At 27.5% G+C, this 12,282-nt stretch overlaps 5 protein-coding genes across 6 annotated transcripts; 3 read left to right on the forward strand and 2 right to left on the reverse strand.

The window, feature by feature from the left end:
• The first annotated feature begins 43 nt into the window (after positions 1–43).
• Zfrp8 (Zinc finger protein RP-8) lies at positions 44–1,708 on the forward strand. The gene is made up of 4 exons (XM_076391120.1): positions 44–633; positions 734–1,154; positions 1,242–1,344; positions 1,414–1,708. Exons 1-4 carry the CDS (start codon positions 270–272, stop codon positions 1,600–1,602), a joined length of 1,077 nt encoding a protein of 358 aa, XP_076247235.1. The 5' UTR covers positions 44–269; the 3' UTR covers positions 1,603–1,708.
• A 515-nt stretch (positions 1,709–2,223) lies between these two features.
• Positions 2,224–6,454, reverse strand: LOC143186646 (uncharacterized). Its single transcript, XM_076390355.1, has 4 exons — positions 3,514–6,454; positions 3,233–3,440; positions 2,936–3,138; positions 2,224–2,860 (listed from the first exon to the last, which is right to left on the reverse strand). The coding sequence occupies exons 1-4, from the start codon at positions 6,452–6,454 to the stop codon at positions 2,490–2,492; spliced, it is 3,723 nt and encodes a 1,240-aa protein (XP_076246470.1). The 3' UTR covers positions 2,224–2,489.
• A 1,294-nt stretch (positions 6,455–7,748) lies between these two features.
• On the forward strand, positions 7,749–9,132 carry LOC143186932 (single-pass membrane and coiled-coil domain-containing protein 4 homolog). Of its 2 annotated transcripts, none has more exons than XM_076390806.1 (2): positions 7,749–7,886; positions 8,309–9,132. In XM_076390806.1, exon 2 carries the CDS (start codon positions 8,316–8,318, stop codon positions 8,493–8,495), a length of 180 nt encoding a protein of 59 aa, XP_076246921.1. In that variant the 5' UTR covers positions 7,749–7,886; positions 8,309–8,315; the 3' UTR covers positions 8,496–9,132. The 2 variants fall into 2 exon arrangements, with proteins under 2 accessions (XP_076246921.1, XP_076246922.1); XM_076390807.1 differs by lacking the exon at positions 7,749–7,886 and adding an exon at positions 7,947–8,118.
• Positions 9,133–9,316: 184 nt separating this feature from the next.
• LOC143186945 (stromal cell-derived factor 2) lies at positions 9,317–10,886 on the forward strand. Its single transcript, XM_076390832.1, has 5 exons — positions 9,317–9,452; positions 9,701–9,896; positions 9,971–10,195; positions 10,278–10,477; positions 10,563–10,886. The coding sequence occupies exons 1-4, from the start codon at positions 9,380–9,382 to the stop codon at positions 10,444–10,446; spliced, it is 663 nt and encodes a 220-aa protein (XP_076246947.1). The 5' UTR covers positions 9,317–9,379; the 3' UTR covers positions 10,447–10,477; positions 10,563–10,886.
• Positions 10,887–10,994: 108 nt separating this feature from the next.
• On the reverse strand, positions 10,995–12,257 carry LOC143186944 (palmitoyltransferase ZDHHC22-like). Its single transcript, XM_076390831.1, has 2 exons — positions 12,110–12,257; positions 10,995–12,027 (listed from the first exon to the last, which is right to left on the reverse strand). The coding sequence occupies exon 2, from the start codon at positions 11,891–11,893 to the stop codon at positions 11,087–11,089; it is 807 nt and encodes a 268-aa protein (XP_076246946.1). The 5' UTR covers positions 11,894–12,027; positions 12,110–12,257; the 3' UTR covers positions 10,995–11,086.
• Positions 12,258–12,282: the final 25 nt, after the last annotated feature.

Below are 12,282 nucleotides of genomic sequence, written 5' to 3' on the forward strand. Positions count from 1 at the left end.
AAGTGATTATGCACTTATTTATCTTGCATACTAAGTTCATTTCATTTCCAGAAAATTAAAATATGAATACATTTACTTATCTCCTAGAGTCTAGAGCGTATCGAAATCATCGAAATTCTAGGAATATTTTGCCTAGTCGTGTGGTAGAATTTAAAAAGTAATAAATAAATAAAATTAGCACATGCATGAAGAGCGGTTTGTTAAAAATAAATATTAATCGTTCTTATTTTAACGAGATGAGAAAATTAAATGAATAGACTTTGTACAAGATGACAGTAGATTTAGGTTTCGCAGAGAAATGTGAATCTTGGCGATTGGAAAGTAGATTTTTTCCGAGCAAAGTAGGTGGAAAACCGGCATGGCTTAATTTAAAAAATATACCAGGAGAAAAAGACCTTCTGTGCGAGTATTGTAAGGAACCTTGCATATTTTTATGTCAAATTTACGCCCCGTACGAAGACGGCGAAGCTGCGTTTCATAGAACGATATACGTTTTTGTATGCAGAAAACCAGAATGTTATAAATTGAACGAAAATGGAAATATAAAAGTTTTTCGTTCGCAATTACCAAGAACAAATGAATTCTATCCGTCAGAACCGCCTGTAGAGGAAAATGATTGGAGAAGTGATATTAGTACGTGATACAGTACATGTATTATAATTTAAAAAGCTCTTATTAAATGGATCATTATAAAGTGTTACAGCATTAGAAAATGTAAACTGAATGATTTCAGATGTGGATCAGTGGACAAAAACTTGTCATGTCTGTGGAATATTTGCACCTAATCATTGTTCTAAATGTAAATTTGTAAATTATTGTTGCCGTGCTCATCAGATCTATGATTGGAAGCATGGTCATAAAGAGTCTTGTGCTACTGGCCAAGGCACAATAAAAAATAATGATATTTTGTTTCCTGAGTACGAAATAGTAATAGAAGCAGAAGAGACAAAAGAAGAAAATGATGCCAATGATTCTGACTTGGAAGAAAAAGAGGAAATCAAAAAGTATGAGAAAATGATTGAGAAGGGAGAAGCAGGAACTTTTCAAAATGAAGATGTACAAAAGGAATTATTAAGTATGGCTAATCAGAAAGAAGATGAAGTATTTTGTGAATTTCGTTTAACCAGTGATAAATATCCAGATCAAATTTTAAGGTAAAACTCTGTTTAAGAAGGATCACCAAGATAGAAAAGAAATAATATACATTCTTACTGTACTAATAATTGCTTTTGTGATTATAGGTATAATAGAGGAGGAAAAGTTTTATATATTTCAGCAGAGAATAAAGTTGGTGAAATACCAACATGCTCAGACTGCAATGGAGAAAGACAATTTGAGTTTCAGGTAAATTAGTGGAATAAATGGAATTTTTTTCAGCTATTCTTTTTATTGACATTAAATTATTAACTGCAGATTATGCCCCAACTACTAAACTTCTTAAATTTTGAGAATGCTCTCAAATGCATTGATTGGGGTATTTTAGCAATATTTACATGTACAAAATCATGTGATCCAAAAAATGGATATAGCATGGAATATGTTTGGAAACAAGATATTGTAGAAAATAATTCAGGCAATATCTCACAAGGAAATAATATATAGGATAATTAAAAAAAATATACATAAGTAAATAAATTGTCTATTTTTTAATTAGTCATGCATTTATTTTATTGATATATCCTTATGTCTTGATATCATTTGACAGTAGACATTATAAAAACAACAGTAAATTAACCATGTTATTGCACAGTTTTTATTATCAATTTTGATGTACATTCATACAAAAATAATATCAAACTATTAAAAAAAAATAAAAGGTTCTAAATATATAAAATACATGATTAGTTTGGTAACTAAATTTCTTACCATTTTGTTAAAGTACCTTTGAAATGATTCTATAAAATCAATTGTACTTTAAATATACTTAATAAAAAGGTATATAAAATATATAATTACTAAAAAAATATTCTCTTTTAAAACTAAGTCTATTAATAAAGTATTTAATACATTAACTTTTAATATAGTGATTTTTTATCCAAATATGAGTTCCATAAAAAAATAATCTTAACAAACATGTCAATTTGAATTCTATGTCAAAAATAAAAATTGATAGCACAATCATTACATAAAGAAATGTGTTTCTTTAAAAAAAAAAAAAAAAAAAAAAACTTGATTGTAGCACTATAAATGATATTAAAAAAATAAGTATTTCTTTCCTATAACATAACTATATAAAATATACTTAATATGTACATTATACAAGGCACTTTGATTTTGATTGTACAAAAGTTAACCAATAGAAAAACAAAGTATATCACAACATTTTATCACTTTGTTATAATTATAGTATGTCAGATTTGCAAGTTATAACATAAGCTAATGAACCTTAGATATGTTAAAATTTGTTTAATACTTGTATCATAGGTACTTTAATATATATCTCTCTAAAAAACTGTATATCTAAAATAGAAATTATAGTATGTAAATTATTAAATTGTTGAGTGCATCACAGATGCACTCTGCTGACAATATTGCTTGATATACTTTAAGGTAATACTGTTCACAGCTTTAGTTAGATTATGTGACAGATCAAATGGATCTTGTATACACAATGGAGAGTCAATGCGAAAGTATTCTGGTTTTTCAGACCTTAGATGGTTAATGTAAGGCTTCATCTCTTCAGGTAGTTTCTCTGGTTCTGAGAACATTGTTTTAGGCAATGTGTTCCCCATAAGTGGACAAATAATCAAATGCTGATAGTCAAACTTTCCATAAAATTCGAAAAAGCTCAATAATAATGTTGACACAGATTGCACTGATTCATTATTGCTCTTGGGTTGTGCAACTCCAGTTTCCCAACCTAAAGGAAAGTTTTATTAAATTATTATCTACTTTCCTATACTTGAATATATAGTAGTAATATTACACTATGTACCGCATATAGTACGAGACTCATTTTGTTCTTTTATTAATGTAGCAACACTTGGTAAATGTGATTCTGTCTGTAAGTAGAATATAACCATCCAAACTAAAGCATAACTTGTGAAACCATGTCTTCCAGATAAATCAAAACAGGAAAACCATTTTTTGACAAACAATATTAACTGTTTGCAGGGTGAATATGCATCAATGAATGACCTGAAAATGATACATTAACATAATTAATAGATGCAGCATATTTACCTATTACCTATTTACCTATTTATTATTACAGTAAAATAATATACAATACCGTATCAGTTTAGAATTTTCAACACAAAGACCATTTGTAATAGAAATATCACAAGGTACTGTTCGTTTGTATATTACTTTCATAATAGGAGTTCTAGTTTCTTCTAATATTTCTTTCACTTCCCATTCGTCTTCTTTACATAAAATTTGCTTAATTGATTTAAAATAACTTGTTATATAGTGTGTTTTATTTTTGTAGTCTATGTCTCCTATTGTAATACATATAATTTTAAATGAAAACTTAAATTTTATAAATGACTAATCATTCTTAAACATACTTACCACAATTGAGGTATATATCTATATCACTACTTGCATTTCCAAGTCCAGTGAATCTTGAACCAAATAAAAATGCCTTAACAGATGGAAACGATACTTTCATACTGTTTTCCAAGGATTGTGTAACTTCCTGCTGTATATTGTCATCCAATAAAATTTGGGTTTGTTCAATTAAAACATCAACAGTTTTATCAACCTGTGTTAATAGTTCCTTTATACATTTAGGAAGATCTGCAACCACAAAATCTTTACTTTTCACTAAATATTTATGCATTATATCATTACAATGTGCCTCATAACAATTTATATTTCCCAACCACAAAGTGGCACATGGAATACAAAAGTCAAATATATAATTTTTCAAAGGCTGTTCATGCTTTGCAATAACATGCTCTATAAACTCTATTTTATATTTAAAACCTGTTTTACACAATGTGCATGAAAATCTTTGAATATTGTACCACAAATTGGCAAAGTCTTGCAATATACAATTATAGAAGTTATCAATAATTGTACAAGACTGTTTATAATTTTTTTTGTGTGTTCTTCTATTAATATGAGCTTCAATCAACAACTGATCAGAAAAAGAACTTATACAAGGGAAACATTTTATTAAATTCATTGATGTCTGTTTCATATGTTGACTCAACAGTCCTTTTGCATCTTTCTGTCTTTCAGTTTCATAATTTTCTATATGTGATTTGAGACATATATGTTCATATAGTAAATATATTACTTTTGAAATTTTTGTATTACAAACTAAACAATATAAATGTGTGTCATTATATCGTGTAAGTAATTTAAAATGAAATTCTGTATTGTATAGCTTCTGTTTATTTAAAGTATACATTTCTTCCTCTATTTGCAGGTATGTCTTGTAATACTCCTTATTTAAACGTTCTAAGGTTTTTTCCTTATACTTTGTGCATGAAGAAAACTTTGGTAAAAATGGTGATTCAGAAAGATGTTTTATAACATCTCTGTACACACTATCTGGTAAAATAAAATCTGTATCAATTACTTTTACCTTAAGGTCTCTCTTATCAAGATTAGATATGTTATCACATTGATCTGATATTAAATTATTATCAACAATATAACATTCTTTCTTATTTATTTGACATATATATTTTATTTGTTCCTGGATATTCAATATATGTTTTTTACTCTTAAAGTGATCACTTATAGATTTTTCTGAATATAAGTTTGAATTACAAAGTGAACAATAATAAGAAATTCCATTTCTTATGACATTGCTGAGCTGAGCTAATTTAGTATTACAAAATATATGATCTTTTTCAATAATATGTGTAGATTTATTATCACCTAGTGGAATTAGAATATTGCAAAGTGGAAAGGTCCCATCTTTTGAAATACTTATTAAATTATAGACATGTGTTTTCAAACATAAATGTTTAATTAATGAATTAAGCCCTTGTATAATTGACTTACAACACAAACACTTATATAAAACAATATTAATTTTCATATTCATAGAAGATATATTACGTTTATGTGTTGCTGTATTAATATGTTCAAGTAAATGATCAACATCAATTTGTAAGTTACATAATTCACAACAATAGGAACAATTCTCATTTTCATTTTGTAACTTGCTGTTATCATCATTATCTGTCAATTGTTCTACATTGTGTTCACTATTTGTTAATAATTTAATATTTGTGTCTGTAATTTTTTTAATCGATAAGATACATTTTCCACTTTTCATTATATTTTTATGAGATGCTCCTTTAATGTGCAATAATATATCTTGTAAGGAAGAACTGTTATATTTACATAATGTGCAAAAATAGGTATCAGAATTGTATATTATTCCATGATGTAGAAATTTATTATATTGCTTCTTTGAGATATTTTTATCTTTCTTATCTGTACCTAAATTTAATTGTTTCATTTTTGTTATGGTTTCTTTTGGTAATATTGTAGCTTGAACCACATTTAATTCTTCTTTTTTGTTATCAATTAAGGAGTCAATATTTTTATTATTATATTCATTCTCTTTACTTTTGTCTTTCATTGCAGCAATATCTAGTTTAACATGTTCTGAAATATGATCTTCAGAATTGTGTACTACAATTTTGTTACATGTATTTTGTTCCTCCTCTATTTTTGTACTTATAGGTAATATGAACTTAATACTTTGGGATGACTCATATTGTATCTCAGGCAAATTTAATTCTGTTGCTTTTATTATTACATCTGAGCTAACACAATAATCTTGTATGTTCTTATTTTCATTTTTATTTAATTCCAACATTATTTTTTCATTCTTAAACTTATGTTTTACTATATTACTTGTAAAGTGGTTTTGAATATCAGTTGGAGTTTTAAAACAACGATAACAAAGCATACATATCAATCTATGGGAATCAACAACGATTATAGCATTCTTTATAAAAGGTTCAAAAACATCATTTGGATAATCATATATTATTTTAATAACTTTAAAAGGTTTGTCTTGTTCATTTGTTGCACGTGTATTTTGTAATAATGCACATTTGGCATTAAACAAATTTATTTGCCTGATTTTCTTCTTTTGTATTCTGAGTGTAATAGCTTCAATTTGTATTCCATCCTTGCTTGTATTAGAATTAAAGTCTATACATTCATTTTGTAATCTATTAATATGTTTTTCTTTAGTAACATGTTTTGTCACTTCTTTTATGCATGTCATAACTTCCTTACAATATAAACACATGAACATATTTAATGTAACTATTGCCATTTTATCTCTTAAAAATGTCTCATATTGTTTTTCTCTATAAGTTCCCAACATTACTTGATTATGTTTTAACATTTGATGCTCCTTTTCATTAATATGATTTAAAGTATTTTCCATACTTGATTGCACAGACATACATAAATAACAAAAATATTGGTTACCGCAATAGATTATATTATTTTCAAATAATTTTCTAAACATTTTCGTTTTACTTCACACAAAATTTTTCTGAAAATGATTAAGGCTTATCTCTGGATTTCCAAATGTTTAACTTAAAAATTCACTTCAAAAATAGTTTCAGTACTTATCCATCGATAACTTCAATTATTAAAATCTTACAGCACAATATACAAAATTAATTAAATTAATTTCCAATATTGTTTTAAACGTTACATAGATCTCATATAAATCGTAACATTAAACGTCGACCTCTTAATTACGCACAATTAGTGAATACTCACTTCAAGTCATATTTATCATTTTTTACACGCGTCTGCAAATTCCTATGACATTCACGGACACATTGTTTTTCCACTAAAATGATTGTACGTACTGCGAAGCGTTATTTGACGGAATTAGTAAAACTGCCAATGTCAATTTTAAAGTGCCATATGTCGAATTGACTGATATATCAAATATTTTTTAATGTAATAAATTATAAAGTCAAAAATTAGAAGTTGTTTCTTTGCCAAAGACCTCTCAACTGCGAAGGAATAAGCATTGATTACGATTTAAAACTCTTGGAATTAAATAGCGGGGAATACTGAACATCGAAAATTCTTATTATCTACTTTCAAGTTACCAATTACTAAATAATAATATCATTTTCACTTATACGGAATATTGAAGGATATTACAAATTGTATGCAAAGTAATTTACACAAAATGTTATAAAATATTTTTCTCGCATTACATTATGTATTTTTCTTTTTAAAATTTCGAATACTCTAGAACCCTTTTATATTATATGTATGGTGCTACTGTATTTGTCACGAAACAAATATTGCTTTTTCACTAAATATTGTTCAAAATTACATACTGCTGTTAATATATTTTCAACTATTTTTATTTTATCTGAAAACTTGCTTACTGCAGGATATTTTTTATCTCTTTTAACTATACAAAATATAAAAATTTGACTTTTGTATGTTAACCACATTAATTTGAAAACATGCCAAAAATTAAAGTCCTTTCAATACGATTAACATGCTTTCATTAAAATTTTCACATCGAATAGTCTGATTTTACGTTTTTCTTAACTATACTATCAATTCTTATAATAATTATTCGGTGACTGTTTAGAATTGTTTAAACTTTTGTCATTTAATTGTCAAATAAGTGCCAGTGACAAACATGCAGAAACAGAAGACTGAAATAAAGATTTTTTTTAAGTTTCGTGGGCAAACATGAATGGTGGTTGCGTATAATTATAAGAAATATAGTTTCGACTCTAGAATACTGATTAACGTAGTTCAATTGACTATCTCCACACGGAAGTGACAGGAATTGCGATTGGTAGGGTAGCGTTATTTTATTACGTGTCATGTACGCAAATCTGCTTTTACCAATTGCTTGAGAATTCCAGGACGGATTCCTGAAGTTGTTTAGTATTTGCTTATTTTAATTGTTAAAGGTATTCAAATTTGTGTTTCCATTTATTTTTCCGGCGAAAATTATGAATTCGTTTTTTCTATTTATCTTAAAAAGCATACATTTTAGTGATGTTCAAAGCTGTCATAAACATATGCATCGTAAATGTCTTCGATACACTATAAATCCAGTTAAAAATATATTTAAAAGGCTAAAGATCTTTCTCTCATAAAATCTTTTACTTGTATAGTGCTAATACTTTCCAGATCTTTTTTGTAAGTTGGAGATTTACATCATTTTATTTAAATGTTTCATAAAAAACGGCTGTCTCTAATACCCTCACTTTTATATTTATAATCCTCAATTAAAATTTAAAATAATTGCTGTTCTCGTGTTGTCTTCTGTACATATTGTTCATGTTTGTCACATTGATAGATTTTATATAATATTCTTCTTTTTTTACAGCAAGAAAATGCGCCAATTGAAAGGAAAGACGAAAGAAACAAACAAACAGAAAAAAGAGAGAAAAAAGGAATTTCTAGAGAATAAACAACGTGTCTTCACAGTGGTGTTACCTACAATTGCTGCAGTATTTGTTATAATAGCAGCATATGTTTATGTTAAGACCCGTCCAAAAGTTGTTGAATACTAATTGGCATGTTTACTGACATTAAAACATGATACACAGTGTATTTTGAGAATGCTTGGACAGTTCCTTGATACATTTGTACAATTAAATTAGGATCATTTATATAAGAAGGCAAATTTGGATGCCTGCTCAGAGAACATTTCATTCTTATCACTCAATAATTAAATGTGTACATTATACATTAATTATATGATATTCGAAGAATATTTTTCATGCTAAAAATTGTGTAATATCAAGGCATAAATATCAATTAAGCCACCAGTAAGAGTAAGAAATTTTTATTGTATGAGAGAGAAGTTGGGGTATTGGTATTATTGTAAAATCTGTCTGTATGAAAGTAGTTATTTTTTGAATTTATACATTCAATTGCAACCCAGTGCATTTTCTCAAGTGCAATTTTACAAAGTAATGATCCACCTTGAAGGAACATTACAGTATTAAGTATGATTCTAAGTATGTTCCACTTCCTGGTCTGACCAAGATACATGCTTTCGTCTATATGAATTATTCTATGTAATTCAATAAAACGCCTAGCAATTTTATCATTTTTAAGATAAAATAAAAATCATTGTTTTGTAAAATATTTACATAATAAATATGAAGACGACATAATTTTAAAATATAAATTATTCTTATGATATTGGATATGTTATTCATTGTTTTTCCTACCTATATTAGAAAAGATTGTTATTTTATAAAAAAATTAGTCAAAATATGAAAAATAAAATGCCTAGCCATCTAGCGGCGACACTTCAAATTAATATTCGTTCAAATTGGTGTAGTTCTAACCATACCAATAGGAAGTCAACACGTATATAGTGTATACACGTGTATCAAACTTTCGACTTTTATTTTACCGTGGATTAATTATTTTATTATCACGAAAAATGAGAGAAAACTTAGTTTATTTACTATTCCTAGCTTTTACGGTTCTTATGCTTTGGACAAGTTGTTCTAAAGGTAAATCTTTTTACTGTGATTTGTATGGGAAATGTCAGTGTCATTTATCGTGTAGTTTATGCAGTCAGTGTTCTCAATATTTGATAAAGTAAATCTTTAGTTTTTTATTTTCTATTTGAACTCCTACAAATACTTGATTCGCTATAAATTTACGATAAATATATCTAAATAGTTGACTATGTATTAACCTTACTAAAAGTGCCTATACTAGTACTGATAAACAAACAATTACATTTTTGTTTGTACAGCTAGAGGAACACAACATGTAACCTGTGGTTCTGTACTGAAATTGATGAATGTAGATTATAAAGTTAGATTGCATTCACATGACATAAAATATGGGAGCGGTAGTGGACAACAATCAGTAACAGGTACAAGTGCAAAAGAAGATGGAAATTCTTATTGGCTTGTTAAAGCTGGTACAAAGAAGCAATGCACTAGAGGGTATGCACAGTTTGTATTAATGAATCAAGCATTTTTCATTTTTTGTATAACTTAATAAGTTAATATTTTAACAGAGTACCAATCCAATGCGGAGATATCATAAGATTAGAACATCTAGCAACAAAAAAGAATCTTCATTCTCATCATGTTAGTTCACCTCTTAGCGGTAAACAAGAAATATCTGCTTATGGAGATAGCAAAGGAGAAGGTGACAATGGAGACAATTGGATGCTGATATGTCAAACTGAAGTTTGGAAAAGAGATGAACCTATCATGTTAAAACATGTAGATACAGATACGTAAGTTACATGTAGTTTAAAATGTTCATATTCTGTTGATTCTTGATAAAAAAGTATTTTTAAAAACTTTACTTTCTTTCAGATATTTATCAGTAAGTGGAAAAGTCTATGGTACTCCAATTACTGGTCAAACAGAAGTAGTGGGTGACTATTCTCCTAGTAGTTCACGTTTTGAATGGATTACAACAGAAGGAGTATTTATACACCCCAATGATTTCAAAGCACAACATCATGCACATACAGAATTATAAAATGGATTCATTAGATATCAAATTTGTTATGGTAAATAATACTTAAAATGAATGACTCTGTTCTACATCATGTAAAGGAACCCATTATTGACTTTGATTTCAAAATTGTGTTACAGATCAGTATCTGATTGTATTGTACTTCTAAAAAGAAGAACTTTCCTTAAAGATAACATGAATTAATTTGGTATATCAAAATAAAACGGGATACTAAATCTTCCACTACAGTAATTCATAAGAAAATCTAAAGAGCAAACATTTGTACTCTTGGTGAATGAAAAAAAGTAAATTTGTGAATAATTGTATCCTCAATACAATCTTTATTAAGAACATGAATATAATAACAGAAAAATATTTCAATTAATAACATATTTACAATTTCTTTAAAGACTTTTTAAAAATTTAGGTGCAGAATGCAGTGCTGTATGATTTTTTTTGTGCAATTGTATAAATGTGTAAATGTAATGAACATGTGTGATATTTATTACAATACAAATTACAATTATTAAAAAACATGCATTTAGTTTTATAATTGTACATATATGTATAAAAATGTATAGAAACTTATTTTTATTTTTACTGGCTTAAGGAAAATCGTTTTCATTTTTTATTGTGTTTATACATATAAGTCTTATGTATACACTCACACCTCCTTTAATTCATATTTTCCATTAAGATCTCTAGTTCCTATAAGACCATTGTATGGAAAGATGACATTCAAAAGACCATAGCTCCCGAAAATTTCTTTTAAACTTTGTTTCCCTGACACATTTGCATACCTTTGTTTAGCTGACATGCAACTGTGCAATTTCCATGTTGCATATACCAGACTAATACACAAGATGGAAACTAGTACATCAAACATTGTCACTAGCAGTATATAAGCATTTTCTCTGGAATATAATAATCTAACAAGAGCAACAGGAAAACAAAAGTTCAGGAATATGTTAAAAGAGTCTGTATCTGTTCTTATTACACGATTTATATTCTCATATAGATATGGACCAAGACTGCATAATGAATATATACACGTTAGGGATGTGTAAAAACAGAATAGAATGAAATTGCCTATATTTTGCCTTAGTATGCAAGTACCTAAGAAAAGACAATGATGATCTCTGAAATGAAAACATTTTTTGCAAAGCGTACAATGCTGTGTTGGTTTACACATATAAATTAAACATTTTTCACAGTACCAGTACCTATAGTCTGCACTATTTGCCAACTTGTTAAATATTAATCTTTTTGTTGTATCCTTCACTTCCATAACTGTTGCATTACGACTTATATTAACTACTGAGTACCAATTCAAATATACTTGCATACAAAAGAATACAAAGATTGGAGTAACTTTTTCATTGATATATGTTGTTAGAATAATAACAACCAAGCTGTACAGCAAAGCAATAAATGGAAAAAACTTTGCAATATTTTGAGAAACTGTTTTCATATTTTATACTGTTTTATATCTAAATATAAATTTCATTTAGAAAGTTTAAATTAATTCCAAATTCAAGATCATGGTTCCTTGAGCGGTTTAAACATTAATCCACAATAATTGTATTAATGCATTGACCGTTCTTCCTGTAAAATGGAAAATGAAGAATTCAAACTTTTCCTTTTACTGTAGTAATTAAAAAAAAGCTATCTGAAATATGTCGCTTACGATTAATTGGTAAATTAACATTTTGTATGTTTTTTCCTCTGTTCACAAATCTCCGTAAATATTAATATTATTTGATAAATGATCTAGCCAATTATTGTCTGTCGCTACAGCTATTGGAGGTTAGGGAACGAAAGAATGGTTCACTGACCTTTATCAAACCCCCATTTATTTAT

This window comes from Calliopsis andreniformis, unplaced genomic scaffold (assembly GCF_051401765.1).
Source record: "Calliopsis andreniformis isolate RMS-2024a unplaced genomic scaffold, iyCalAndr_principal scaffold0022, whole genome shotgun sequence".
In the NCBI taxonomy this organism is placed as follows: Eukaryota; Metazoa; Arthropoda; class Insecta; order Hymenoptera; family Andrenidae; genus Calliopsis; species Calliopsis andreniformis.

What these genes read in the sequence shown, in the direction of transcription:
- LOC143186932 (XM_076390806.1), top strand. Translation starts at nt 8,316, where the DNA reads ATGCGCCAATTGAAAGGAAAGACGAAAGAAACAAACAAACAGAAAAAA.
- Zfrp8 (XM_076391120.1), top strand. Translation starts at nt 270, where the DNA reads ATGACAGTAGATTTAGGTTTCGCAGAGAAATGTGAATCTTGGCGATTG. An exon ending in TGATTGGAGAAGTGATATTA is followed by an intron (nt 634 to 733) that starts GTACGTGATACA and finishes GAATGATTTCAG; the next exon opens with ATGTGGATCAGTGGACAAAA. An exon ending in TATCCAGATCAAATTTTAAG is followed by an intron (nt 1,155 to 1,241) that starts GTAAAACTCTGT and finishes TTGTGATTATAG; the next exon opens with GTATAATAGAGGAGGAAAAG.
- LOC143186646 (XM_076390355.1), bottom strand. Translation starts at nt 6,454, where the DNA reads ATGTTTAGAAAATTATTTGAAAATAATATAATCTATTGCGGTAACCAA. An exon ending in AGATATATACCTCAATTGTG is followed by an intron (nt 3,441 to 3,513) that starts GTAAGTATGTTT and finishes GTATTACAATAG; the next exon opens with GAGACATAGACTACAAAAAT. An exon ending in TGAGTCTCGTACTATATGCG is followed by an intron (nt 2,861 to 2,935) that starts GTACATAGTGTA and finishes ACTTTCCTTTAG; the next exon opens with GTTGGGAAACTGGAGTTGCA.
- LOC143186945 (XM_076390832.1), top strand. Translation starts at nt 9,380, where the DNA reads ATGAGAGAAAACTTAGTTTATTTACTATTCCTAGCTTTTACGGTTCTT. An exon ending in TTGGACAAGTTGTTCTAAAG is followed by an intron (nt 9,453 to 9,700) that starts GTAAATCTTTTT and finishes TTGTTTGTACAG; the next exon opens with CTAGAGGAACACAACATGTA. An exon ending in AAACATGTAGATACAGATAC is followed by an intron (nt 10,196 to 10,277) that starts GTAAGTTACATG and finishes ACTTTCTTTCAG; the next exon opens with ATATTTATCAGTAAGTGGAA.
- LOC143186944 (XM_076390831.1), bottom strand. Translation starts at nt 11,893, where the DNA reads ATGAAAACAGTTTCTCAAAATATTGCAAAGTTTTTTCCATTTATTGCT.